At 38.5% G+C, this 27872-nt stretch overlaps 3 protein-coding genes and 1 pseudogene across 10 annotated transcripts; all 4 read left to right on the top strand.

The window, feature by feature from the left end:
• Positions 1-790: 790 nt before the first annotated feature.
• Positions 791-2404, top strand: LOC132273098 (protein FAR1-RELATED SEQUENCE 4-like). The gene is made up of 4 exons (XM_059774129.1): positions 791-1448; positions 1598-1963; positions 2062-2299; positions 2380-2404. Exons 1-4 carry the CDS (start codon positions 791-793, stop codon positions 2402-2404), a joined length of 1287 nt encoding a protein of 428 aa, XP_059630112.1.
• Positions 2405-4300: 1896 nt separating this feature from the next.
• On the top strand, positions 4301-5316 carry LOC132273439 (uncharacterized; annotated as a pseudogene).
• A 412-nt stretch (positions 5317-5728) lies between these two features.
• LOC132274904 (putative disease resistance protein At1g50180) lies at positions 5729-6691 on the top strand. The gene has a single exon (XM_059776266.1). It carries the CDS (start codon positions 5729-5731, stop codon positions 6689-6691), a length of 963 nt encoding a protein of 320 aa, XP_059632249.1.
• On the top strand, positions 6668-27344 carry LOC132274903 (probable disease resistance RPP8-like protein 2). 8 transcript variants are annotated; one of them, XR_009470556.1, is made up of 4 exons: positions 6668-6806; positions 7728-8133; positions 8212-9470; positions 20002-20105. XR_009470556.1 is itself a non-coding variant. In XM_059776265.1 (4 exons), exons 1-4 carry the CDS (start codon positions 9410-9412, stop codon positions 27042-27044), a joined length of 249 nt encoding a protein of 82 aa, XP_059632248.1. In that variant the 5' UTR covers positions 8718-9409; the 3' UTR covers positions 27045-27344. The 8 variants fall into 8 exon arrangements, 6 of the variants coding, with proteins under 6 accessions (XP_059632246.1, XP_059632248.1, XP_059632245.1 ...); XM_059776265.1 differs by lacking the exons at positions 6668-6806; positions 7728-8133 and adding exons at positions 23385-23481; positions 26996-27344 and having other exon boundaries at positions 8718-9470; positions 20002-20043; XR_009470555.1 differs by having other exon boundaries at positions 7728-9470.
• The last annotated feature ends 528 nt before the right edge of the window (positions 27345-27872 follow it).

Raw genomic sequence — 27872 nt, 5'->3', positions numbered from 1 at the left:
AAGTATGCCCTGCGAAAGGGTTTTGGTGTTCGAAAAGGAAACTTTCGGTATACTAGTGGTGGAGTTATTAAACAACGGGAGTTCTTATGTGCAAATGCAGGACAATATCGCGATGGTGATCCTTTTAATCCGAAAAAAATAAGAAGATTAGTGACCCGAACAGGTTGTAAAGCTCTAATTAAATTTGTAATTCCAGAAGGAATTTGGGAAATTAGTTATATCAATGATGAACACAACCATAGATTAATTCCAGGACTTTGTTGATAAAAAAGAAAGATAGTTTTTAAGAATAAGCATAAACATAGATTCAGCTAGTGCAAGTGTTCTAAATTCTATGGTTGGTGCTGGTATAAAAGGGACAAAAGCTTACTCATATCTTTCAAAGGAAGTTGGTGGATCTGAAAATGTCGGGTTCATTTTAAGAGATTGTCAAAATTTTGTTAATGAGAAAAAGAAAAGTTTGATTCAAAGAGGAGATGCACAAAGCATGATAAAACACTTTAAGCAATGTTGAGCTGAAGACCATATATTTTTTCACAGTGAGGAATTAGATGCAGAAGGTCGTTTGGCAAATTTTTTTTGGAGAGATGGATTATCAAGATTAGACTATGACTATTTTGGGGATGTTGTTGTTTTTGATACCACGTATCGAACAAACAGATATGATATGATTTTTGCTTCATTCGTAGGAGTTAATCATCATAGTAAGAATATTTTATTTGGTTGTGCATTTTTTGTAGATGAGACCACATATTCTTTTGTTTGGTTTTTCGAGGAATTTTTAGCGGCAATGGATAACAAGGCACCCAAGACAATATTTACTGATCAATGTCAAGCAATGGCAAATGCCATTAAAAAAGTTTTTCCAAACACTTGTCATCGTCTTTGTTCGTGGCATATTTCAAAAAATGCCACTCAAAAGCTTGGGACCTTGTATGGAAATTACGAGTTCAAAACTTTGTTTCAGAAGTGTCTACATTCTGAAGCAATAGATGATTTTGAATCAACATGGAATCTAATGATAACGAAGTTTGGTATTGCGGACAACAAATGGCTTAAGTCACTTTATGGACTTAGAGAGAAGTGGTGTCCGGCTTTTAGTCTTGACACTTTCACTCTCCGTGCTAAATCAACTCAAAGAAGTGAGAGTATGAACAATGTTTTGCAAAAGATGTCCTCTAAAGCTATGACTTTAATGGAATTTGTGCAACATTATGAAGAACAATGTGAGAGGATACGGTTAGCTAAAGCTAATGAAGATTATCGTAGTAAGCATGGCATAATACAAATGAAAGCGAAGGATTCCAAAATGCTGAAACAAGCAACTTGTGTTTACACAAATAGTATTTATTACCTATTTGAAGATGAGGTGCTTTCTAGTTTGGCAGTGAAATTGGATTTGTTATCAAATCTTTCTACAATCTTCATTTATCGTGCTTTTGTGGGAGGTGATACGCATTACATTATAAATTTTGATTCATCTAATTTTAATGTAGTGTGTTCTTGTACGTTGTTTGAGTCTACTGGGTGGTTGTGTCGGCATGCACTGTTCTCAGTTTATGGAATATTCATGATATACCATCTCAATATATTCTAGAAAGATGGACAAAGTATGTGAAATCAAAACAGCCTCCATTTGAACTTGGTGAGTCGTCCAGAAATAAGAAATCATCTTTGACTCTAGAAAGAAGCATCTTACTTCAACAATCTTATCGCGCTATCAATCACTTGGTTATGACCACTGAGGGAAAAAGTTTGGCCAAGAAACATGTGCAATTAAAGTGGGAGGATGCACAAAAACTTATGGAAACCTTCAATCCAAATAAGGAAAATGACAATACTTCTGGTGATCTCATGAAGACTGGTGGACATTTAGAGGAAATGATTGTGTTGGATCCTTCACATGTGAAAGCAAAAGGAGTAACGAATGCTCGAATAAAAAGCTATTTGGAGAAAAGGAAACGTAGGCAAAAAAAGGTAATAAAACACTAAATTTATTCAATTTTAGTTTACTGTCAAGTCAATAGATGTACAATTATACATTTTAATTCTGACTTGCAGGGCAACCATTACATAACACTTATAATGTGCCCAGTGCTCCAGTGCTTTATCTCCTACCTGTTCCTGTTCCTTCTCATTTTCATGCTCCAACTTTTCATTCAGTGTTTTATCTCCCACCTGTTCCTGTTCCTTCTCCTTTTCATGCTCCAACTCTTCATTCATTTGGGCAACAATTACATACAAACATTTTCAATCCTGGTGTTATTCATACGTCACTCCAATGTGAGCAACAAGTCAGGTATTATTCAACATATGATTGTTATCAATTATATGATTTTTTTGGATAAGTAACATAATTTTATTGTTACATGCTTATAGGAATGATCTTGATGCAAGCAAGTGATTTGCAGAGGTTGTGGAGCTGCCAAGGCCGGGAGAGGATATGTTGAATGTTGATGTCATTTGTTGTTGAGAAGAGGATTTTTGTAATAGTAGGTTGTTAATATGTTGTTTCCAGTATAAATGTTAATTATAATTGCAGGACTTAAAATTTCAGTGTAAATAGTGTTGTTAAGTATAGGAATGTAATGTCTTTTAAGTTTTCATGCTCTGTTGATATCAATCATTGAGGATTTGGAACACACCATGGTTTTGCAGAACTTAAATCACAACAAAATTTAGTTGTGTTTATAAAAAATCCAACAATTTTATGTATAACACTAGGACTTCTGTTGCAGATTTGCTGCACTCTTTTTCTATTGTTGCTTCACTTTGCTAGTGTGGGGTGATGTCTTATGAGAGCTGGGGTTTTTTGAATTGGTTCAATCTCTTTGAGAAGCTTAGATTTATTGTGGAGTATGCAGTATTTTATTTTCTTGCACTCTGTGTTTGTGCCTTGTGTAGGCTGTGTTTTACTGCTTTAGGGATGTATTCTATAGGTTCTTAAACAATTCTGCAACACTGTTTAATTTTTGTTGAGGAAAGGATTTTTGTAATAGGAGGTTGTTAATAGGTTGTTAATTATAATTGAATGACTTAAATTTTCATTATAAACAATATTGTTAAGTATAGGAATGTAATGTCTTCAAGTTTTCATACTCTGTTGATATGAATCATTGAGGATCTGGGACACACCATGGTTTTGCAGAACTTAAATCATAACAAAATTTAGTTGTGTTTATAAAAAATCCAACTAAGTATAACACCAGGACTAACAATTTTAAGAGTTTCAAATAAGATTAACATTATATAAAATGAAATAATATAATATAGGGGAGATCCGAGGGCATACCCTCGCCTGAGAAACATAGAAGGCCAAAAGAGAAACCAACAATGAGGATACCTTTGCCAAAACACAACAAACTATAAAAGCTATAGAATACATCCATAAAGCAGTAAAACACAGCCTACACAAAGCACAAACACAGAGTGCAGAAAAAAAAACATACTCCACAATAAATCCAAGCTTCCCAAAGAGATTGAACCAATTCAAAAACCCCTAGCTCTCACAAGACACCACCCCACACCAGCAATGCATTCACAAGGCAGATAGACCCCAAAAATGAAGCAACAACAGATGGACAAAGAACCCATTCTCCAAAAGCAAACCAAACTCCAAAAGTAAACCAAATGCCTATCTCCATCAAAAGCAAAATCACAGCCACATAGAGACTCAGAGAGCGCACAAGGCAACATAAACCACAGAAGAAGAATGCAGCAAATCCGCAACAGATTGGCATTGAACCAAAGCCAAGAACGACCATACTATCCAAGCAAAAATATGAACAGTGATAGGCATAGACCTATTCTCCTATAAGCATACCAAATATAGTCTCAATCATACTATCCAAGCAAGAACGCAACAGCAGCAACAAAGAATCAGACTTAAGCAATAAACCTCTTGACTATACATTAGAAAACCATCTTGCGGCTAATGCCCATGATATCCAAATTTCCCAAAGCCCACCAATAAAACACATGATAACTGTGGGCAAACCTCAGTTATGTGAATACTGACATGCATTTACTTATGTTTTCAGTGATGAATTATGTCAATATATATTAATTTTCGAAAATTAAAAAACAAAAAGTTGTTATGCAATTAAAGTTAAAAAAGGGAAAAAAAAGTTATGAATAAATATGAACGCTATCTGCAAATCAACAAGTTTGAAAGAAAAAAATATTTTTGTAGGACTGATCATCAGATCTTGCAATTAAACACGCGAGATGATAACGGAAGGTGTTGCTGCGATGTTTACATATCTGTTGAAATCCCGATATTCTTAGACCGCAATCCACCATGGAAGAACCAGAAAATGAACACATTGACCTTTCGAATCAGCTTTTTCAATCATTACTGGACTCGATACAACACACAGAACTTCAGAGGCAAGTGGTCTCTGATCAAAACCAAACTCGCCGACCTCGCCGACTCACCTCCCAACTCTCTCTCTAGAACTGTTCCATTCTGTCTCCGATACTCCGACGCACTTTCCCTTTCTAAAGCCTGTCGAAATTAGACCCTCCCCGGCGGCAAGCTCAAGACGCAGAACGACATTGATTCGGTCTCGGCGAAGCTGGACCGGCAGATCAGAGACTCCGACGTTTTGATTAAAAGCGGGGTGCTACACGACGACGCCGTTCTGAGGTCGTCGAAGAGGGAGTCCGATCGAGTCGAGGCTCGGAACTTGATAACTCAGTTGCAGATTGGGAGCCGTTCTGAGGTTGTCATCGATGTCGAAGAGGGAGTCCGTACGAGTCGAGGCTCGGAACTTGATAACTCGGTTGCAGATTGGGAGCACCAAGTCGAAGAACTCGGCGTTGGACTCACTGCTGGGGTTGATTCAGGAGGACGACAAGAATGTGTTGATTGCGATGGCGCAGGGGATCATCCCAGTGCTCGTCAAGCTCGACGCCGGAGGTCAAAGAGAATACCGTCACGGCCGTTGCTAGTCTCGATTGTGGATTCGAGCAAACACGACTTGATTGACGAAGGACGGTTGCTTTTGAATCATCTAGTTAGGGCAACGAGGAGAGAGAGAAAGTGGAATGGATTTCAATCTTTATTTTGAAATTTGAAATAGTTTTTATTTTATTTTATTTTTTTTTTTTAATTTTTATAACAAAAGAAAATAGACGGAGTTAACTTTTTCTCGGTTAACTTTATGTTAGGAGCTAACGTGGAAAGTTGGAAAAGTGTCATGCTTTTATTGGATGGGGATAGCATGTTGGCATGCTGACGGGGTACCCTTGGGGTACCCAATATTCTCTCCATTCTTAGATATAAAATGAAAAAAGGAAACGAAAAATAAGCCACTTGTATTTTATTTTATTTTATTTTTGAAGACCTACCCTTCTTAATAAAAGATAACAAAATTTGGGTAACAGGGTCCACTCTATCATCTAAGTCTTGCAAGGCGATGCTGGCCACACTTTCACACCCCTCCTGATAGGATTTGTGAGGTTTCAATTTAGCCCACCCATCCATTATCCATCGTCTTGTGGTGAGGAGATATTGGGTGATGGAATTTGTTTTATTATTTGCTTGTAAAAACATTATTATTATTATTATTATTATTATTGTTATTATTAAGGCAATTCCAGTTTGAGATGGAGCTAAATAGTCCAACTGATAAAATACACTGGTTTGCACCCATATCGTCTATTTAACAAATAAACATTTTTTTTTTTATCAAGCAAGCTTGCTCCTATAGTTCTTCCATTGAGCATGGAGACAGTTGCTGAGCCTGTTGTCTCTTTTGTTGTTGAAAGGATCGGTGATTGGTTGATTAAAGAAGCCAACCTGTTAACGGGAGTACGTTCTCAGGTTAAGGAAATTGGAGATGACCTAATCCGGATGAAATGCTTCCTAAAAGATGCAGACGCAAAGCATAAAGCAGGAGCCATAGAGCGCAACTTTGTTATAGAGATTCAAGACATCGCTTATGATGCTGAAGATGTTATCGAAACTTTTCTCCTCAGGTTATCATTTAGGAGGGAGAGAAGAAGAGGTGATATCCAATATTTTTTTATAAGATATGGCTTCGTCTTTAACAAATTTATAGATCGCCACAATGTTAGGTCAAAGATCAAGGCTATTAAAGTCAGAATTTCTCAACTTTCCACAAGTTTACAAAATTATGGTATAAGATCTATAGCGGAAGGTGATCAAGGGTCATCAAGTTCAGCACACGAAAGGCAACGTCTACTAAGGCGAACATATCCTCATGTCTTTGAAGAGGATTTCATAGGCCTGGAGAATGATGTGAAGAAATTGGTGGAACATCTGTTGAATGAAGACAAAGATAGTGGCAACTGGCATCAAACTGTTTGTATCAGTGGCATGGGTGGTTTGGGCAAGACCACTCTTGCTCAAAAAGTGTACAACCACAACGATGTGAAGCGTCACTTTGATGGTCTTGCTTGGGCTTGTGTATCACAGCAACCCCAGAAACAAGATGTTTTGCAAGGGATCCTTATCAAACTTATCCCTGAGAAGGAGGAGGAGGAGATTCGCCGTATGAGAGATGAGGATCTAACCGGGCTACTCCATCAAGTCCAACTTGATAAAAGATGCTTAATAGTTCTTGACGACATTTGGGAAAAGGGGGACTGGGACATCTTGAAATCTGCATTTCCCATTGGAGAAAGGAGCTGCAGCAAAATATTGCTCACCACACGTAATAAATAATTGGCTTTGCACGTGAATCCACATGGATTCCTCCATGAACCACCATTGTTGACTGAAGGTGAAGCTTGGGAACTGCTTCAAAAGAAAGCACTTAGAAGAGCACATGGTTCATCAGGTAATTAGTGGTATATAATTAGTCCCCCCACTACACATCATTGCATTGTTGTTAAATTAAATCTCTCTCTCTATATATATTAATTATTGGGTGGTTAGTTTTGTGGAGTAAATTTTCCACAAAAATGACCTTGATTATTTCTTAAAGGACTAGGTTCTTGCAAGACAAATGTACAGAACTTGAACTATTGTGCTACCTAAAAAGTTAGCAATTGAATTTTTTAGAAATAATTCGGAATTTGGAGAGCTAAAAATTATATGACTACTGTATACTATTTCAAGTTTCGTGAACAAATACAATTGAAATTCCAATTCGATTTTCTCAAACTCAAATAATTTTAGGATAGTCATTAACATTTTAAGCGGCATCATTAATATCTAGTTTTTCACTTTAATTTTGTCACATTTCTTTTATATGTATATATATATATATAATTTTTTAGGTAAATAAAAACCCATTTTTGGCCAAAAAAATAATTAAAAAAATATTTCTTTTATATTTTTTTCTTTCCTTTTCTATCATAATTTCTTAGACTTAATATAGCTTAAAAGTTTAAAATTTTATTTTTTTTGTTGTCCTGTATGAAAAAAGTTGTTCCCTGTCATAATTACTACCACTACTACTATGTTGGCTTTTGCATAAATCAGGCATGACCAAGTAATTAGTTTTCCACTTTAATTTTCTCACAATTCTTATATATATATATATATATATATATATATATATATATATTTCTTTCCTTTTCTTTCATAATTTCTTAGATTTAATATAGCTTTAAAGTTTAAATTTGATTGTTGTGGGGTACGTTTTTCCATAAAGGTTACTCGTTGTTTGGCATACCAATGTTTTTTAAATATTTTATTGTCCTGTATGAACGGCCGTTGTTCCCTTTTATAACTACTACTATGTTGGGTTTTGCAGTCAATAGACCTGACAAAAGGATTGAAGAGTTGGGGATCAAAATGGTTAGACACTGTGGAGGTCTACCATTAGCTGTTGTTGTGCTTGGAGGTATTTTGGTAACCAAACATACAGAGGAGGAGTGGGAGAAGGTGCATAGGAATATTAATTCACACATTAGTAAGGGCACAAGTGTGGGGCATGAAGATGGAGTATCACAAGTGTTGGGTTTAAGTTACGATGACTTACCATATCAGTTGAAGCGATGCTTTCTCTATTTAGGCAGCTTTCCGGAGGATTCTCGGATTGAATTAGAGAAATTATATCAATTGTGGATAGCTGAAGACTTGATATTGTCATGTGACACAGAAGGAGAAGAGACAATGATGGACGTTGCAGAGCGTTACTTAAGTGAATTGGCGCAAAGGTACATGGTTCACTTGGGAGTAGAGGAGCAGAGAGTAAGTTTTTTCCCACCCATATTTGAAAATTTTAAATATTGCAGGCTTCACGACATGATGCGTGGATTGAGTAAGTCAAGAAGTAAAGAAGAATTTTTTTTCAATGTCATTGATTCTGAGAAAATTTCATCATCATCATCAAATGCTAGAGTACGCAGAGTTGCCATCCATGGCCATTTGGGGAAGGAAGAGGATTATGGTGATTGGCTTTCAACTCAGTACTACCTTCGGTCGTTGCTTTTATTCGGAGATGATTGGAGGCCATGGATAATAAATTCATGCCATTGGAAAGACTTGAAGGTCTTGAGAGTTGTTCATCTTGAAGTGAGGGAACTTGGAAAGTTACCCAAAGCAATTGGAAAGTTAATCCATTTGAGATATTTGAGTTTAAAAGGTTGTAGAGGACTCGAATCGTTGCCATCGTCTATAGGCAACTTGAGATGCTTGCAAACCCTAGATTTAAGGGATACTTACCCGTGGTCGAGAATACCAAATGTGTTATGGAAGATAAAAAGCTTGGCACATCTATATCTTTGTGAACATATATATATATAAGAAAAGGAAAAAAGATGAGATTGTCAGGGTTGGGCAAGCTGGAGATCCTGGAAAATTTCGATTCAAGAAGGTGTGATGTTAAAGACCTATCCAACCTCAAAAATCTTAGGAAACTGACAGCAAGTATTTGGAATGATGACTTGGTGGTGGCCGACTTCGTCAATTATCTAAGCAGCCCCAGTCGGCTACGGCACTAATCAATTCTGATGGAGTACGACTTTAAGTTAGAAGAAGAGCTAATTGTTTTGGTAAAGTGTCGTCATCTTAATACATTGAGATTAAAAGGTGTTGTCGGAGGTGGTAAGTTACCTGCAGTACACCACTTCTCTCCAAGCCTTACCACATTGTCTTTAAGTAATTCTAAACTCAAGGAGGATCCAATGCTAACACTGGGGAAACTGCCTAACTTAACACACCTCTCCTTGTCGCTTGATGCCTTTGAGGGAGTGGAAATGGTTTGCTCTGAGGAGGGTTTCCCTCAACTCAAATTTCTACTACTTTTCCGTTTGTACAACTTGGAGGAGTGGAGGGTGGATGAAGGAGCCATGCCCAATCTTTTTAAATTAGAAATTAATGCTTGCCGGAGATTAAAGATGGTTCCAGATGGATTGAAATTCATATCTACCCTTCAGGAATTGAATATAAAGTCCATGCCACATAAATTTGTTAGAAGACTTGGAGGGGTAGATGGAGAAGGAGAAGATCAATACAAAATCCAACACGTCCCTAACATCCAATACAAGTTCATGTAAGCACTCACCATTAAAATAAAAATTATTTTCCTTTCTTTATTTTATTATATATAAAGCAATTTTTCTTAGTGCTTCCCAATATTCCCGCCCCACCAAAAATCTGGGCCTTAAATCTAAAATTACATATATCTTATATATATATAGTATAGCAGCTGGGTTGCTTTTTGAAGATGCAAAGAATTTTCTCTCTCTCTATTTTGACAGAATCTCATTACATTTTCAATTAAAAATAAATCTCCCCCCTCTTTTACTCTCTTCGCTGCCTTTTTATAGGCAATTACAAGTGTTGCTGGACTATCAGTTTTGGGCCTTCTTTCCAATGGGCTTGATCTTCTTCGGTGGATCCTCCGAGCTCGGCCCATTCTGTGGTGCTCTTGTATGAGCTGTATTTCAATTGTTTGCCCCGATGCCACGTCTGCGGATTATAACCGGCCCATATTACCTATTGTATCCTCAACTGCCCCCATAATTACTCCCTAATAAATTAGGGGGTAATTATTAGAGGCTGCTAATCATGACTTGACGGCTCGAGAAGGTCGCATGGAAGAATGGACGGTTAGATTTGGGGGTCGGTGCTTCGAGATTCAAAAAAACTCCTCGCTTTCCTGACTCCTTGGCCTTCGGGCCCACCTTATCGTTATAAGCCTCATAGATGTTCCATCGATTCTTTTTACTGTCTCCATCTTACTTTACTGTTTGTCCAAATCTTCTCAGGTGATTTCTTGCAAAAGCTCATTTTTCCAGCGACTTTGCAGTGCTCTTTGACGTTTTCACTCTCTGAGGTTAGTTTTGTTTGCCTTTTTCTTTTGGAAGACCTCTTTTTCTCCCTTAAAATCCTTATTCATTCTCACCATGACTATAGATCTAGATGTTCTTCGCATGAGACTTCATCTTCCTAATGATATACAAATTAGAAATTGTCCTAAAGAGGTGGATATTAGAACAGGTGCTGGCCTTCTTCCCGGCGAGGTTCTATTTTCCCACCTTTATCTTACCCTCCTTAGGTTCCCTCTGTAGCCCTTCTTTAACTATGTTTTTAATAAACTAAAACTTTCCCCTTTGCAAGTAAACCCAAATTTCCTTAGGGTTTTATCCGTTATGTTGCTTTTGAATCGTGATAGAGGTCTAGATCTGGACCTCGTAAATCTTCTCCTCTGTTACAAGGTTAGCAAAATCCTAACTGATGAACCGTTTTACCACTTCTACCTAATTGAGAAGAGGTCTATCTGCAAAGATAAAATCAAATCTGAGAAGGGTTGGAGGAAAAATATAATTGGGATTAGGGGAGCCTGGTTTTCTCCAGCCGCAGAGGATTTCCCTATCCCGAGTGCTTTTAGAGAGTGCTCTGTCTCTTCATACAAAAAATACAAAACCCATAAGAGTGACTGTCCTTGCGAGATTTGCGTTCCTCGCTTTTGTACTTTCTTATGCTGTTCCTTAAGCATTCATTGTGATGATTTGAGTTACGGTGTTTGCAGGGATAGGGATAACTATTTGAAGCAGCACGTTCTGACCAACATTCCCTTTTGCTCAGATCTTCTTACCTCGGACAACCTTCTTACTCTCTCAGCCCTTGGCAAGACAATGAGTCAGCTCCAGATCCCTTTCTTCGGCAGGAGAAAAGCTGCCCCCAGGACCATTATTGCCCCTGCAGTAACTTATTCTCCAGTTTCGGTATCTTCTTCTGCCACTATTTCTGATACCACTCTTTCCACCGATCTAAACGTGACGGCTACTGACCCGATCTCCAACACTACGACTGTCAATCCGAACGTGACCCCTTCTGCCAGCAACCTTCCCAGCACTGCTACTGCTACCACTCGGGAAAAGACGAGAGGAAAAAGGTATTAGCTAGATAGTGCTCTTAGCCTTGATGACGTTCCTCTGTCACAGAGGGTTAGGCCTTCTGGGCCGAGTGTGTATGTGCACTCTCTGACTAGGCCTCTTCTGACTAGGCCTCCTACCCCCTCTGGGCATACCTTTGTCAATGCCTCTGCCTCTGTAACGGCACCATGGAACCCTCGCTTTATTCCAATAGACGGATCGTCTGTAAAGCCGGACGAGACCATGTTCAAGGATGGTCAGACCACTATGGCATACTACAGGAGCATGTGGACTCCTAAGGATATTGAGGTAGCCAAGGGTCTGTCTCAGAAGGAAGTGTTCAGCCGGTTCCCCTTATCTGCCATGGAGGTAACTTCTGTCCCTCAGTCAATGAATCTTTACATAGTCTTTACATTTAATTGCTTCTAACCATCTGCTCGGCTTAATAGTTATCATGTATATCTCTACAGACCCTATACGGGATGATGGACATGTAGAAACAGGTTGAACTGGTAAATACAAAGGTTCGTATGCTCTCTGACAACCTTGGTGCAGCTAATAGGGAGAACGATGCTTTAGGTGCTCAGAATACCGGGCTGATGGTGCAGCTCAACAAAATTGAGAAGGAGAGGGACGCTTTGAAAAAGGAGACGGACTCCCTTTAGGATGAAAAGGACGCTCTGCAACTTGAGAAGAGTGTCTGGCATACCGAGCGAGAATCTCTTAAGGCTGAGAAGGAAGAACTTCAGCGCCTTCTGAGTGATGAACAATCCGCTCGGATGGCCTTTGAGAAAAGAGCTCTAGACGAGCGTGATACTTTACTCAGCACCATCAGCAAGGTAAACGGTGGTATGCTGGCTCTGCATGCTCGATTTTCCAGGGTTGGGGCCCTCAGATATGCCCAGGGATTCTGAGAGGGCTATGTTGATCGTGTTCTAGCTGAAGATTAGACTGGTTCTACCCCTGACGAGGTTGACAAAGAGTTGGAGATTGATCCTCCGGGTGTTTATGTTGATCAAGACTCCACCCCTGCTGAGGGCATATTTGATGAATTCCAAGAGATCGCCTCTTCCAGGCATTTTTCCTCTATCCACCGTGGCTCCCTCCGCCACTGTTGCTGAGGATGAGCCTCGGCAAAATGATTCTTCCAATGCTAATGAGGGTAGAACTCAGCAGAATGATTCTGTCATTCAGCTTGATTCTCCTCCTCGTGAGGACGGAACAGCCAACAGTGATATGGGGACTGTTCAGCACTATCAAGAAGCTGACGGGGCAAATACTTCTAGTTAGAACTTTTCTGATGTACTAACCTCCTTTCTTTTACATTTTTGTCGTCTGTATACCTCATTTTTTGTAACTCTTGAAATTCACTATTAATGAGATGGCTGACTTTTTATTGAACTCTTGCCATAAATCCCTTTACTTAATGATTTAATGCTATCTGATCTGATTTTTCTCTGTATGTCAGTGGTTGGCGTTCGGCTAGTGTACCACTTTCACTTTTTTATTTTTTGACAAGCTTTTGGCGTTCGGCTCATAGTGTCAGCTGCCACTTACTTTGCTGAGTGGTTGGCGCTCGGCTAGAATGTTACTTGCCACTTTCACTTTTTTTTTTTTTTTTTGGCAAGTTTTTGGCGTTCGGCTTATAGTGCCAGCTGCCACTTACTTTGCTGAGTGGTTGGCGCTCGGCTAGAATGCCACTTGCCACTTTCATTCTCTTTTTTTTTGGCAAGTTTTTGGCGTTCGGCTTATAGTGCCAACTGCCACTTACTTTACTGAGTGGTTGGCACTCGGCTAGAATGCCACTTGCCAGTTTCACTCTTTTTTTTTTTTTTTTTTTTTTGGAAGTTTTTGGCGTTCGGCTCATAGTGCCAGCTGCCACTTACTTTGCTGAGTGGTTGGCGCTCGGCTAGTATGCCACTTGCCACTTTTACTTTTTTTTTTTTTTTTTTGGCAAGTTTTTGGTGTTCGGCTCATAGTGCCAGCTGCCACTTACTTTGCTATTTCCATAAACTCAACTCTTTAGAAGAAGATAACTTTTTATAAATTTCAGAATTCTGTACAATTAAAAGTAAGTAATGCCAGAATTAGAACTTCAAACTTTCTACATATAATACGTTTTTAAAGATGTAGCATTCCATGGCTTATTAACCAGCCTTTCGGCCATGGTCTCTAGCATATATGCCCCCTTCCCTATGACCTCTGCAATTCTGTATGGTCCTTCCCAAGGTGACATTATCTTTTTAACCATTCCTACCTTCTTCTTCAGAACCAGATCGCCAAGTGCGAAATCTCTGTGTTTCACCCTTTTGTTGTGGCAGTTAGCCAGTGTCTACTGATAGGATGTAAGCCTTATTGCCGTAACATCTCTTTTTTCCTCTAACATATCAAGGTTAAATCTCAGCATTTTGTCATTCTGTTCCTGATTCCATGCTAAGCTTCGAATAGTCGGAACCAAATATTCAACCGGTATGACTGCCTCTGTTCCGTATGCCATGGCGAATGGGCTTTCCCCGGTCGGCCGTTTAGGGGTCGTTCTATAAGCCTATAGGACGTTCGGGAGTTCGTCCAGCCACTTCCTTTTATGGTCTTCCAGCTTCTTCTTGATACAAGCAAAAATTATTCTATTCGTAATTTCTGCTTGTCCATTGGCCTGGGGATGACTTACTGCTGCCAATTTTTGGTTAATTCCATATTCTTCCAGCAATTCTCTGACTTGCTTGCTATCGAAATTAGTCCCATTATCCATAACGATTGACCTCGGGACACCAAAATGGTAAATAATATTACTCCAGATGAAGTGTCTTACATGAGTTTGTGTTACGCTAGGATATGGCTCTGCTTCTACCCATTTGGTAAAGTAATCTGTTGCTAGTAATACATACTTGTTTTGAGCTCTTATAGTTGGCAGAGGACCAACCATATCCATCCCCCATTGTGCGAAAGGCCATGGTGTGGCCATTACGTGCAAGTCCTCAGGTGGTTGGTGGATCAGTGGTCCGAACCTTTGGCACTTATCGCACCTTCTGGAGAATTCTTTTGCATCTTGTGACATATTCGGCCAGAAGTACCCTTGTGTCATTGCTTTGTGCACTAAAGATCTTCCCCCTGAATGATTTCCACACACACCTTCATGAATAGCTCGCAGCATTTGCCGAGCCTCTATGGGGGTGACGCACTTTAAGTACGGCCCAGAGAAAAAGACCTCCTATATAACTGGTTATGTATTATGGCGTACTTTGCAGCATTCGATTTGATTTTCCTAGCCTCATCTCTTTGCTCAGGCAGAGTACCATCCCGAATATAATGATCGGATCAATCCAACTTGGCTCATACGGAATAACATTCACTTGCCAAGGATCCGGGTCCGAAGGTTCTTCAAAAATGGATGGCTGGCTCAGTATTCCTACTGGAATCACCCTTGCCAATGTTTCTCCAGAACCCGAGGTGCTACATGCTAGCCGATCGGCATCTGCGTTATGTTTTCTCGGTACTTGGATGAATTCAATTTTTTCAAAGTTTTTGGCTTCCCGCATAATAGCAGAATGATATGCTTCTATCGTTTTATCCTTGGTTTCATATTCGCCATTCACCTGCCGAATAATTAACTGCGAGTCACTAAAGACAATCAAATTCCGGACCTTCAGCTCCTTGGCGAGCTTAAGTCCTGCCAGCAGCGCCTCATACTCTGCTTCATTGTTGGTGGCTATGAATTCAAGCCGGAGCGCTTGACTTAGGGACGTACCTTCTAGTGTCTGCCGTTTGACTCCAATGCTTGCCCCCATTTGATTTGAGGATCTATCAAAAAAGAGTTTCCACAAGCAACCACGAAGGTCTTCCTCCATGTTTTCTGAATCACATTCTAGTAAAAAATCTGCCACTTTTTGCCCTTTGACTGTCATTCTGGGTTCATATGTTATTTCAAATGAGTTTAACTCTATGGCCCTTCGTCATCCTTCCTGAGAGGTCCGGCTTGTGCAGGATTATTCTGATAGGGAAAGTGGTTAGAACGATGATAGGATATGATTCAAAATAATGCCTGAGCTTTCTTTTCGCATGTACTAGTGAGAGTATCACTCGCTCGGCCTTTGAATAACGTTGTTCGGCCTCAATCATCGTTTTGCTAACATAGAACACTGGATATTGCTTCCCCTCTTTACAACGGATCATAATGCCACTTGTCGCGATGCTAGATACCCCAAGGTACAAAAATAACTTCTCTCCTGGTTCCGGAGCTGACAGAACCGGAAAGTTCTGCATATATTCTTTCAGACCAGTTACTGCTCGGCGCTGTTCATCCCTCCAAACTTGTCTCCCATGGCTTCATATTGTGTCAAAAAATGGTTTGCAGCGATCTGACAATTTGGAAATGAACCGGTTCAATGCAGCGATCCGTCCTGTAAGTGTTTGCACTTCTTTGACTGTCGTTGGCTCGACATTCTTAGTCAAAGCTTCTGCTTGGGCAGGGCTAGCTTTTATGCCTCTATGATTGACCACGTGTCCCAGGAATTGACCAGAACTCACGCCGAATGAGCACTTGGTTGGATTGAGCTTCATTCTATATTGTTTCAATACATCAAATACGTCTTGTAGATGTTTCAGATGGTCAATTTCTTCTTACTTTTTACTACCATGTCATCAATGTAAGCTTCCATGGTCTTCCCTATTTGACCCTTGAAAATTTTGTTAATAAGCCTTTGGTAAGTTGCTCCGGCGTTCTTCAGTCCGAACGGCATAACTTTGTAGCAATAGGTCCCGCGCTCGGTAACGAAAAAAGTTTTCTCTTCATCAGTAGAGTCCATTAGGATCTGATTATAACCTGAATAAGCATCCAAAAAGGTTAAATGCTCATACCTAGTAGTAGCATCCACCATTTGATCAATTTTTGGCAGCGGAAAGCTATCCTTCGGACAGGCTTTGTTCAAATTGGTGAAATCAATGCACACTCGCTATTTCCCATTCTTTTTCTGCACAACAACAACGTTTGACAACCAGTCAGGATAGTACACTTTTCTTATAAATCCCGCATCAAGCAGCCTATCAACCTCCTCGGCTATGATCCGGTTACGCTCTGGAGCGAACCTTCGCTGCTTCTGCTTTACAGGTCTTGCATTGGGATTAACGTTCAAGGAGTGACAGGATACGGAAGGATTGATTTCAGGCATGTCTAGGTGGCTCCATGCAAATACATTGGCGTTCTGAGACAAGAAATCAACTAACTCTTGTTTTTCCTCCTCAGCAAGTTGTTTCCCTACTCTGGTTGTTCATTCTGGTCGGAACTGATCGATCTGTACATCAACTAGGGGTTCTTCGGTCAAGTCCACTAGCTTCTCCTCCCCATTCTACTTGGGGGGAGGCTCCTGTAATTGCTATCTCGGGCTTGCCGAACGGATGGGTGCTTTCCCTTTTCCAGCATACTTCAGCGTTACTGAATAACATTCCTTAGCTGCAACCTGGTCCCCATGAATGTCAATCACCTTGGTTCCGTCTGGCCCCATGCATCTTATTATTTGATGCAAAGTGGAAGGAACACCTTGAACTCTGTGGATCCATCCTCTGCCCATCAGAAGGTTGTAAGAGGGATGAATCTCGACAACTACAAAGGTCTCCATCAGAACCCTCTCTGCAGCATGCATTGCTACCTCCACCATACTGATGGGTTCCACTCGTTTTCCATCAAATCCTAACAAAGGATTCCCAGTGGGCTTGAGCCGGTCTGGCTTGATCTCGAGCCGATCAAATGTGTCCCTTGGCATGACGTTCGCACTACTTCCAGGATCAATCAGAACTCTGCGTACTAAACATTCGGCCACTGTCAAACTGACGACTAACGGGTGCTCATGAGGGATCTGAACACGCAACAGATCTATCCTGTCAAACTTTATCTGTGTTGATGCGCTCTGTTGGTGCAGAGTGTTTACACTGCCTATCCTCCTCTTCATCTGTGCCTAGCGAAGACGTGTTTGAAGTAGTTCATCTGACTCCTCAGTAGGTTCAGGCCAACCATGAATTGCATTGATTATTCGAACTGGTTGCGTATTGTGGGAGTTTGACTTCTGATTCCTCTTCACTTGCTCCATCGGTTGGTTCTGTTCCACCGCCGGGCCTTGAATATAACTTGCGAACTCCCCTCTGGCTATCAGCATCTGTACCTATCTCCTTAAGTTCCTACATTCATTAGTCTGATGGCCAAAGTCAGAATGGAATGCATAATGCTTAGACTGATCCCTCTGCTCGAGGGGTTGTCTGATTGGTAAAGGAGATTGAAACTTATCTTTATTTTCTTGGTACAACCTTGCTAAGGTGACTTTCAATGGAGTAACCAGCTTTTCTTCCCTGGGCTTCTTCTCAGATTTCCACGAGGTTTGACGTTGTGGCTGAACCTGCTTTTGTCTGATCTTTGCTTTGGTTTTCTCTTCTGTTGATATGATGGATGTCTTTCGAGCGTTAGCTGCCTCTTCTTCTTCCAAGCGCACAAATCCATCAGCTCTTTCATTAAGTTCATCTATAGTCTTCAACATATTCATTACCAAGCTTGTGTGGAATGGAGTGCCACGAGTCATGGCCAATATATACGCTTGAACCACTATAGAAGGATGACATTCAATTACCATGCTCTTAGTAAGGTTAAACCTGGTTAGGAAAGCTTGGAGATGCTCGTCCTTATGCTGCTTCATTATGAATAGGCTTGAAATGTCCTTTGCTAGACATTTATTTCCATAATATTGGCTTATGAACCGATCACACAAGCTTCGGAAACTATCCACTGAGCCCCTCGGCAGGTTCTTGAACCAATTGAGAGCTGGTCCAGCTAGACTTGTAGGGAAGCACTTGCACATCAAGGAATCATTCTCAGTGTTTAGAGCCATTTTCAACTGGATGTGATATACATGATCAATCGGATCGGTCGTTCCGTCGAACAGAATAAAACGGGCATAAAAAATTTCCTCGGACTCGGAGCATTCAGAATTTCATCGGTGAACGGCGAATCAACCATTCGAGTTGTTGAACAGAGGGCTTCATTTTCCCTCTGGAACCCCGCTGTTGCTCTCTGATCTACAGATCTCCTTTCTGAGCTGCAATAGTCGAGCGTCGCCAAGGAAGGCTGATAAGTCGGATCAAATGATCTTTCCTCAATAAATTCTTTGTGCCACGGCGGTATAGCTTTGTGGCAACCAAACTCCATTGCTTCTTCTTGGCTGAACATTTCTTGATGTGGATCGAAATTCATGGTTTTGTTTAGCCTGATTTGTTGACGCCGTGATCCACATGAGTTGATCCTTCACGGTCATTAACACGACGAGGATTTGGCAATAAATCGTTTGGCCGGACCTCTTCGCGGTGAAGATCTGTCTGATTATTCCCTACCTCCTCACTGTGATGTACCGCATTGGTACGTATAACTTCTTTTCCTGCCGGGAGCGGTCGCGGAATCACCAGAACTTCTTGACACTGTATTTCAGTCCTTAGATCTGCATTATCTCTCCTGAGAGCTTTGATCATGCTCATCAACTCATCAAGTTTCATCTGTTGGAAATTCTCTACTGTATTGGAGTTCTCACCCCCAGTCATCATTCCAGAATGGAGCAAAGGCATGAATCACAAATTCTAAGTTAGATCTGAGTCTCGCTGACACGAATCACGTCAGATCTAAACTTAAATTTTACGAGTTATGCTCTCCCTTCAATAGATCAGAGCTTTTCCGGCGTCTAAGCTTGCTGGATCGAGCCGCGATAGAGTGAATCACAGCTGCATAAACCTAACGCCAATTTCTCAAAATCAATCAGGAATCAAGAACTTCTCAAGAGCAAACCGCAATTTCTTAGATCTGGATTAAACTTCTAGAAATCAAGCTTTGTCGTCACTAATCAGTCCGAATCAACATGACGTTGATCAAACAAGAATCAACCTCTAATGTTTCCCATAAACGGCGCCAATTGAAGATGCAAAGAATTTTCTCTCTCTATTTTAACAGAATCTCATTACATTTTCAATTAAAAATAAATCTCCCCCCTCTTTCACTTTCTTCGCTGCCTTTTTATAGGCAATTACAAGTGCTGCTGGACTATCAGTTTTGGGCCTTCTTTCCAATGGGCTTGGTCCTCTTTGGTGGATCCTCCGAGCTCGGCCCATTCTGTGGTGCTCTTGTATGGGCTGCATTTCAATTGTTTGCCCCGATGCCACGTCCGCGGACTATAATCGGCCTATGTTACTTATTGTATCCTTACTTTTACATGTTTTTTCTTATCCCCCCCACCACCAAAAATCTGGGCCTTAAATCTAAAATTACATATATCTTATATATATATAGTATAGCAGCTGGGTTGCTTTTACATGTTTTTTCTTATTATTAATATTTTAAAAAAGTCCTGTCAATAATTGTAATCCTTATTTCTCAAAATTTGGCATTATTTTTCACTTGTAATTTTTTTTGGGAACCCTTCATAAACTTGCGATTAACATTCTCCTTTTAATTCTCCTTTGTTTTGGGTTGTTGCCTTTGGGCTTGTTTGTTTGAACAGTCATTGTAATGTTGGGCTCTACTTGAGCCTTTCACTTTGGGCTTGCATAGTTTCTCTTCTTTAATAAATTGAATTTATCTTTAAAAAAAAAAACAAAAATTTCTATTATTATTATTATTATTATTATTTTAAAAAAGACTCCTTAATAATTGTAATCTCTTATTTCTGTGTGTTTTTGCAGTGAATAAAATTAGAGTAGCTTTTGCTTACTGGGGAGATGATGGTAAGTGCTGACATGCCAACGTATTTGCTTAAATGTTAATCTTATTTCTTTGTGTTTTTGCAGTGGCATATCCTTTTTTATTTTTTCTCCTTTGGTGGTACTAAACAGATATCTTTCCTTCAACTGTTGGTACCTAATCATCTGGTATGCTAAGCATATGCCATCCATATTGTATTTACCATTCCTCTTTTTTTTTTTTTTTTTTTTTTTTTTTTTTTTTTTTTTTCAATAAGGTGGAAACTCGTAATTCATAATAATGAAATATTTTAAGAGAAAGATTCCATCAATTATTTGCACTAGGAGCGGATTGAGTTTCATGGAAGGTTATGTAGGTTGCCTTGCCAAACTGAGTTAACTATTGACTTATAAGGAAAAAATAAAAAATCATGGAAATAAAATGTTAAAATAATTCTCACTCCAGTGCAAAAGACTGCCGTCTACAATTTCCTCTATTACAATGACAACCTCCTAAGCCCTAAGATAAGTCTTTGGGGTTCTTCTCCTGAACTTGGACTTGTACCCTAAAGCTCTTCCAAAATTACTAGAATAAATAATTCAGCTTGCCCTACAATAAAAAATTACTCCGCACTTCACCTTCTTCTTCCTCTACGTCAATATCAATATGTCTATCTCTATGAAATATTGAATTATAAATACTACGTAATATTAACTATTAATAATGAAAACCTATACTGGTTTTAAACTTTTTTGACTAGATACTTAGGCGCCAAGTGTCAAAGTGAATTGGATGACCTATAAATTTTGATTGGTTAATATTAGACGTCATCTATTAATGTTCTTAACTAAACAAAAATCGGACGAAGCCTTAATCCAGAAGGTTGCAGATTAGTCACTGCATTAAATAGTTCACAACGATAATCCATCACTATTGTTAGTCACATGGTTCTTTCAATGTCTTAAAAGTGAGTATACTTATAGGCCCTGTTTTGGATGGCTTCTGAAAAGCTAGTTTCAGCTAGCTTTTAGAGCTTCAAGAAACCTTTTGCTGTGTGGATGGTTTGAGGCAAAGAGTTTCCAGATTTTAAAAGAGCTTTTAACTACTACCAATTTTGAGAGGCTGCATTATTTATTAGGGTAAAGTGCAAAAAACCCCCCTGAAGTATGGGCCAAAATGCAGTAAACCCCCTTGAACTAAAAAAAGTGCAATTAACCCCCTGAACTATTGTACTTTGTAGCAATTTACCCACTCCGGTGACCGGCAGAAAATTTTTAACCGTAATTAGGCGTGTGGAAGCCACTTTTTTTCTAAATGCCCATTTCACCCTTGTTATACAAAAAGACCAAAAAGCTCTTATTACCCAAATCAATTACCCTAATTTGTACATGTGCCTATATATAGTAATTTGATTTCTCTCTATGGATCTGTCTCTCTCGATCATCTCTGTCCCTTTCGATCATAATATCTACCACTCTCTCATCTCTTCCCATCTCTCTCTCATCTCTGTCCCTCGATCACGATTCCGGAAAGATATATACGGATTATTGGTCTCGATCCACAGTATCTCTCTTCTCTATCTCTATCATCTACCATCCGCATATATACACAGAAATATAAGGATTATTGCAAAGGATGAGGTCAACTGGTGAATCCTCTTGCAGTTCTGGAATTCGAAGAGGTGTGTTCAAGAATAGGAAATGTTTTTATGGTGCCAAGGCTGCTGTATACATATCTGAGTCCAACAACAATCCAGGTAAGCTATATTTCAAATGCAAAAAGGAATTTCATCCTCGTACGTTCTGGGAATGGTGGGTTGAACCTGGTATCCAAGATGAAGTAGCAGTACCTGAAGTAGTAGCACCAGCTCCAACACCTCGCCTAGTTGGTCTACCTCCTTCACCAAGTTTTGCGAATGATGGACTGCCATTGAACGAGTTCATTCAAATTGTAAAAACCATGTATATTAGCAGCATGGTTTTGTTTGTGATGTGTTTTTTAGTTTTAATTGTTTCAGTTTCTGTGAAATGAAAATTTTGTTGGGTTTGCAAGTATATCTAAAATTATGTGTTTTGTGATTTGGTTTGTGATGTGTTTTATAGTTGTGGTATTTGTTAGGTATCTTGTTGGTTATGTTGACATTGTAATATATTTTGAAGTTCCATTTACAACAAAATTAGATGCATTAACACCACCAACTGAGATGCAATGCATTGATAGAAAAATCAGTTTATGACACCAATTGACCTGCAATGCATTGACACAAAGTAATTAAGCACTTATGGATTCAATACCATTTATTGACACTAAAAGCACCTGTATTCACATCACTGAAACAATTTTGAACATCATAAATAAATACCTGCACTTACTACCTGTATTCACATCATGAGTAAGTACCTGCATTTACTTCCTGTATTCACATCAGTCAACAATTATCAACAACCATTATTGAACTGGACTAGGCACTTACTACCTGTATTGACATAACTCCATGCAATAATAACATATGACCATTTTAAGCTACCACACGAAACTGAATTTACATAACCAAATCATTCTTACAATAGCCATAACCAAAGTACTTAACATTCTTATACATAACATCAAAATACTTAAAACATTCTTACATTACATTAACTAAATACATGCTACATGTCAACAGACACAATTACACAAAAAATACTTCCAATTCTTCATGTCAACAGTAGCTATCATCAGTTCAGTACCAACCACACCTAAAAATACTTCTAGTTCTTCATGTCTACCATGAAGCATAATCACTGTCCATCATGGACCTGTCAAGAAGTTGGGAAAATAAGTAACTTATTAACATGTCTATACATTAACATATTATGAAGTTGACTTGAGAATGAAAAACACCTAGAATTGGATGCCTGTGTTGATGACAACTGTGAAAATGGGATGTTATGAACCTATTAAGAGTATACACAAGTTAAGAATTTCAGTAGGAATTTCATTGTTAAAGGAAGAAAAAAAATACAACTTAAACGTGTACCTCTTAACTCTGAATTGCAGTAGGAATTTCATTTCCAACTGCAGCTGTTGCACCTCTCCTGCCCCTTCATCTTAATGATATTCCTCTTCCTCTTTCAAAGTATTAGTGGTCTGCCTCCCTTTTTTGGAGGAGGTTTCTCAATGACCACAGGTTCAGGGAGTTTACATGTCCTTGAGTTATGGCCTTTCTCCTTGCAGTTTGAACATATCAACATATCCTTTGACCTACTAACCTTGGTTGGCTTGCTTGAAGTATTAACCTTGGTTGTCTAGTTTGAAGTACTAACCTTGGTTAGCTTAGTTGAAGTACTAACCTTTGTTTACTCATCATTTTTCTTATTCCTTGACTTCTTTGGTCTACCAATAGGTTTCCTAAAGATTGGTGGAAGCATTTGCTCATTGGGTTGTGATTTCAGCAACTTTCTCATGGGAAATGGATTGATCAAACCAGCATATGCCTTCAAGTAAGTTTCCCTATGATAGCATGGATCAATATATGATTCAGGCACATCCCCCCTCCTTGTAAAAATGCATGCTACAACATGTCTACAAGGGATACCAGTCATATTCCATACCCTGCAGGTGCAACTCTTATTTTCAAGATCAACTCCCTCACTGATACCAAAACACTCAACCTCAAACTTGTTATCACCAGCATAGTGCACCTTGCACATCCTTGCTGTCTTCTTCACTTTGTTCAATTTGTTTTGAATATTTGGACACAATAAGCCATCCTTTGATTCCATCCACTCCCTCTTCTGTTGGAATCTCAGCATGAGATGCCTCCTGATCCACTCTAACATATAAATTATTGGTTTATCCATGGCTTTAAGAATGACAGCATTCCAGCTTTCACACATATTATTGATCACCATATCACTTTTTGATTGGTCTTTGAAACTTGACCTTGACCACATTTGAGATGGCACATTCTGAAGCCAACCATAAGCTTCAACATTTAACTCCTTTATCTTCCTCATATGTGCATCAAAATCAGGCTGTGTATATGACCTTACAGCCTCCCACAACTTAATTTTCAAGTGCTGTCCTTTAAATCTGAGTTTGAAGTTCTCATACAAATGCCTCACAATATCTATGGACTGAACCCTCCATGATATGCTTAAAAGTTTCAACCAATCCCTACATTAAAAACAAATTGTACTAAAATAACAGATTTAAAAATAACAAATTGTAGTAAAATAACAGATTTTAAAATAATAAATTTAAAATTAACACACTGTAGTAAAATATTGACCTTTTGTCTATCATATATGAATGTGATGTCAGTATAAAGCCTCACAGCCTCCATCGGTTCTGTCAGAAACCAACTCCAAGAATCCCTTGTCTCAGCCTCAACTACTGCAATTGTAATTGGGAACATTTGTTCATTCCCATCAACAAATATTGCACTCAATAGTTGGCCACCATATGAACCCTTCAAAAAGTAACCATCAACACCAATAACTTGCCTACAACCTTCTTTAAAACCCTTCCTCATTGCAACATAACAGATGAAAACCCTTTGAAATGTCCTCATATTCTCTTCACATGTGGACTAAGTTTGAATTTTAACAACACTTCCAGGGTTGGATGTATATACTAAATGATAGTATTCCCTCATCTTTTGATATTGTTGTGCTTCATTTCCCTGAATGACTTCAATAGCTTTTCTCTTTGCCCTTCTTTCTTTGTGTTTGGACATATCAATGTGCATATCAGAAGAAATAGTGGTCCTTAGTGTATCACAAGGTATGGTCGGGTTCATTCTCACTTGCTCTAAGTACTTAGTGGCTAAGTAAGAAGAGGATGCTTGTCCATTAGTTTGAAACTAAAGGCAGTTGGTATGTTCTGACTGATATGTCTTCACTATCAAGTAATCCTGAACTATTGGTTTGCTTGCAAATACTTTCCACCCACATTCAGCCTTACACACTACAGAGATCCTGTCACCATCATTTCTTTTGAACTTTATAAGTGCTGTTTCTCTAAGTGCCAATCTAAAGTGTTCAGCTATCCCAAATTTCATTTCTAATTTTAGTTCTTTTACATCCAAATCCCTTGAAGGAATATATTCTGGGTACTTAGGACCACTAACCTCCTCATCTGATCCATATAAATTGATTAACTCATCACTAGGAGTATAATCTGAAATCTGTTTAAAAGTATCATCACTTGAACTATTTGAGTCTGAGTTAGCTGTTGGAAGCTGAATCTCTTCCCCTTGCAAATTCAATAGAGGTGCAACAATGTACAACTTGATGATGGTTGTTGCCCTCTCAGCTTCATAGTCATAAAATATCCTAAGTACATCCAAGTCACACCTAACCTCTCTGAAGCTTTGACTACCCTCTAAAAATGGTACTTTGTAAAACACTTGCTCTAACTCCCCATATCCCATGTTATCTGCCATCTCTTGAATATCATTATATGACATGATGTCTGGGTCAACTGTTGGAATCATAATGAAATATTCTCCTATGTATGACATAGGGGGTGTTTTAGAGAACACACCCCCATGATGGAGTTCAATGCTATAAAAGTGCATCTACATAACATAAACCCACATACCTTAATCACACTTGACTTGACAGTAAACAAATAAAAAGGTTAACTAAATACTTTAATCACACATTAAACTAAACAACAAAAAAAGTTGTTGACATCTCAAAAATGTTAATAATTGGGACAAAAAGTCCAAAAGCACTTAAATAAGAGTAAAAAAAAAAAAAAAAAAATCTAACTCCACCAGGACCACTTCAGCACTAACATTCTCAAGTCAAGTGTGATTAAAGCACAAAAAAAATGGTCCACAACAAAATAGAACTCTAAATTTTTTAAAAAAAATTGTTAGAAAGATTCTTTACATAATAAATCATGTACTGTAAACCTTAAATTGGTACAATGTTCAATGTTGAGCCAAATGTTTCTATCAAAAATTATAGAGTCATGCACCATTATCACGTCCCATTCACAGATTAAAAAAAAAAGAAAATAAAACAAAAATAACAAGAATCCTAAACCCGAACATTCTTCAACAAAAAATAGTACAAAACTTGAGAAAAGAAAAATAAAATAAAATTATAATAATAAACCCTAACATTTTTGAGACAGAAAATTGTACTAAACCCTAACATTTTTGAGACAGAAAAACATACCCAACAACATTATAACAGTTGAGATTATTAAATCACAACTATTTTTCGTGGATTAACACAATATTTAGCAATTAATAATCATATATTTACCGATTCAAGAACAAAAATCAAGTACGCTTACGGTTTTTGGTTTCTTCTCAGTCGCAATCCTTAGCTTCAGAAGCTTTGTGGTCTCCAAAAGCCAAAGTACTTGTAGTCGGCGCAAAGGGAGGAGAATGAGATGTAGCTGAGGTGGTTCAAATCCTTAAGCCTAGGGTTGTTGATAAAGTGTTTGCTGAGGTGTCAAGTTGTTATTGGCTCTCCAGATTACAATCTGCCATGTCATCGGGTTCAATTTAGGCCTAATAAAGTTTAATAAAACTACGTCGTTTTGTATAAGGGCATTAATGTCATTTAACATTTTCGGTAAGAGAGTTTGCCCGAAAATGTTACTGTTGCCCTTAATTGCAACAATTTGATAGTTCAAGAGGGTTTTTTGTAGTTTAGGGGGGTTATTTGCAAATGGCCCATACTTCAGGGGTTTTTTTGCACTTTACCCTTATTTATTATTATTATTATTATTATTATTTTTTTTGAGAATTACTACTTGTCCATACAATTACAAATACATAACTATTGAATATCTTTTTGATCAGTTCACATTTTGTAGTTTACATAAAGTAGACTCTTATATTTGAACTGTATTTAAACTATAACCGTATCAATATTCTTAATTTTATATGGTCAGAATCCATTATATTCTTCTAATGTTAAGTTACACATTCTCCATTGCAGTATTGTTAGTTATTCATTTACTTATCTCATTCAAAATCTACATCTCCAGGGATTGCCCAAATTTGATGAGGGGTGGATTTAATGTACTCAAAGTGTGACTGCATAATTGAAGCTTCTCAGGTGTTCGATGAAATGCTTAAAGGAATTTGATGGTTGCAGGGTACTCACAAATGGGTTTGCTTAGAGAAGCTTGGGGTTTGTTTTATCATATGATAAATGATTGTTATGATTGGAAATTGTTTGTTAATAATTTTTACTCTTACTAGTGTTCTTAAAGCTTGTGTTGCTTTGGTTTTTATAAGATTACAGAACAATGCACGTTTGTTTAAATTAACTTTTGATTATGATATATTTGTTGTCGGGTCTGCAATTGATATGCATTCAAAATGTGGTTGTTTAAATATGTCACATTGTGTTTTTGATCGGATGGAAACTCGTGATCTTTTGACTTGGAACACTATAATTATTAGGTATATATATGCTCAAATTGACTATGGAGTAAAATCTATTAGAATGCAACATGAAGGTTTTTGGTTTCATGACTTGTGTATATTTAGTCAATAGCAGAAAAAAATTGAATGCTTGAAACTATAGATTTGCGGTATTGTGTTCAAAATATTAATAATAAAGATCTCCACATGTAAAAGACATCTCCTTGTAAGAAACGTTAACAACTTTGCTCCCAGTCAATATGTGATGTCACATTTCTCATCGTTGAGGAAGAATGGCGGAACTGGAGAGGCTCCACAACTTGGCAATTGAAGAAGAAAAAATGTTACATGGAGTAATCTTTCAAGTTCTGCAAATCAGAGCCAGAGTTCAAGAGAATGCATTGCTTCCTAAAATATGCAGATGTAAGGGAAAGTGAAAGAGAGGCAATCCACAGCTAGGCATTGGTAGCTGAAGGGGCATAAAAACCCACTGGA

This window comes from Cornus florida, unplaced genomic scaffold, assembly GCF_030987335.1.
Source record: "Cornus florida cultivar Cherokee Brave unplaced genomic scaffold, ASM3098733v1 CherokeeBrave_3.0.0_Hap2_Chr09, whole genome shotgun sequence".
NCBI classification, from domain to species: domain Eukaryota; kingdom Viridiplantae; phylum Streptophyta; class Magnoliopsida; order Cornales; family Cornaceae; genus Cornus; species Cornus florida.
Note: the sequence above shows the minus strand (reverse complement) of the source record. Positions and strands in the feature narration are given on the sequence as shown.

Bases quoted from the DNA above. Each gene is read 5' to 3' on its own strand.
- LOC132273098 (XM_059774129.1), top strand. From the start codon at position 791: ATGGATAACAAGGCACCCAAGACAATATTTACTGATCAATGTCAAGCA. The intron at 1,449-1,597 runs GTGATACGCATT...AATATATTCTAG, and splicing joins TTATCGTGCTTTTGTGGGAG to AAAGATGGACAAAGTATGTG. The intron at 2,300-2,379 runs GTATTATTCAAC...ACATGCTTATAG, and splicing joins CAATGTGAGCAACAAGTCAG to GAATGATCTTGATGCAAGCA.
- LOC132274904 (XM_059776266.1), top strand. From the start codon at position 5,729: ATGGAGACAGTTGCTGAGCCTGTTGTCTCTTTTGTTGTTGAAAGGATC.
- LOC132274903 (XM_059776260.1), top strand. From the start codon at position 8,929: ATGGAGTACGACTTTAAGTTAGAAGAAGAGCTAATTGTTTTGGTAAAG. The intron at 9,471-10,952 runs GTAAGCACTCAC...CGGTGTTTGCAG, and splicing joins AACATCCAATACAAGTTCAT to GGATAGGGATAACTATTTGA.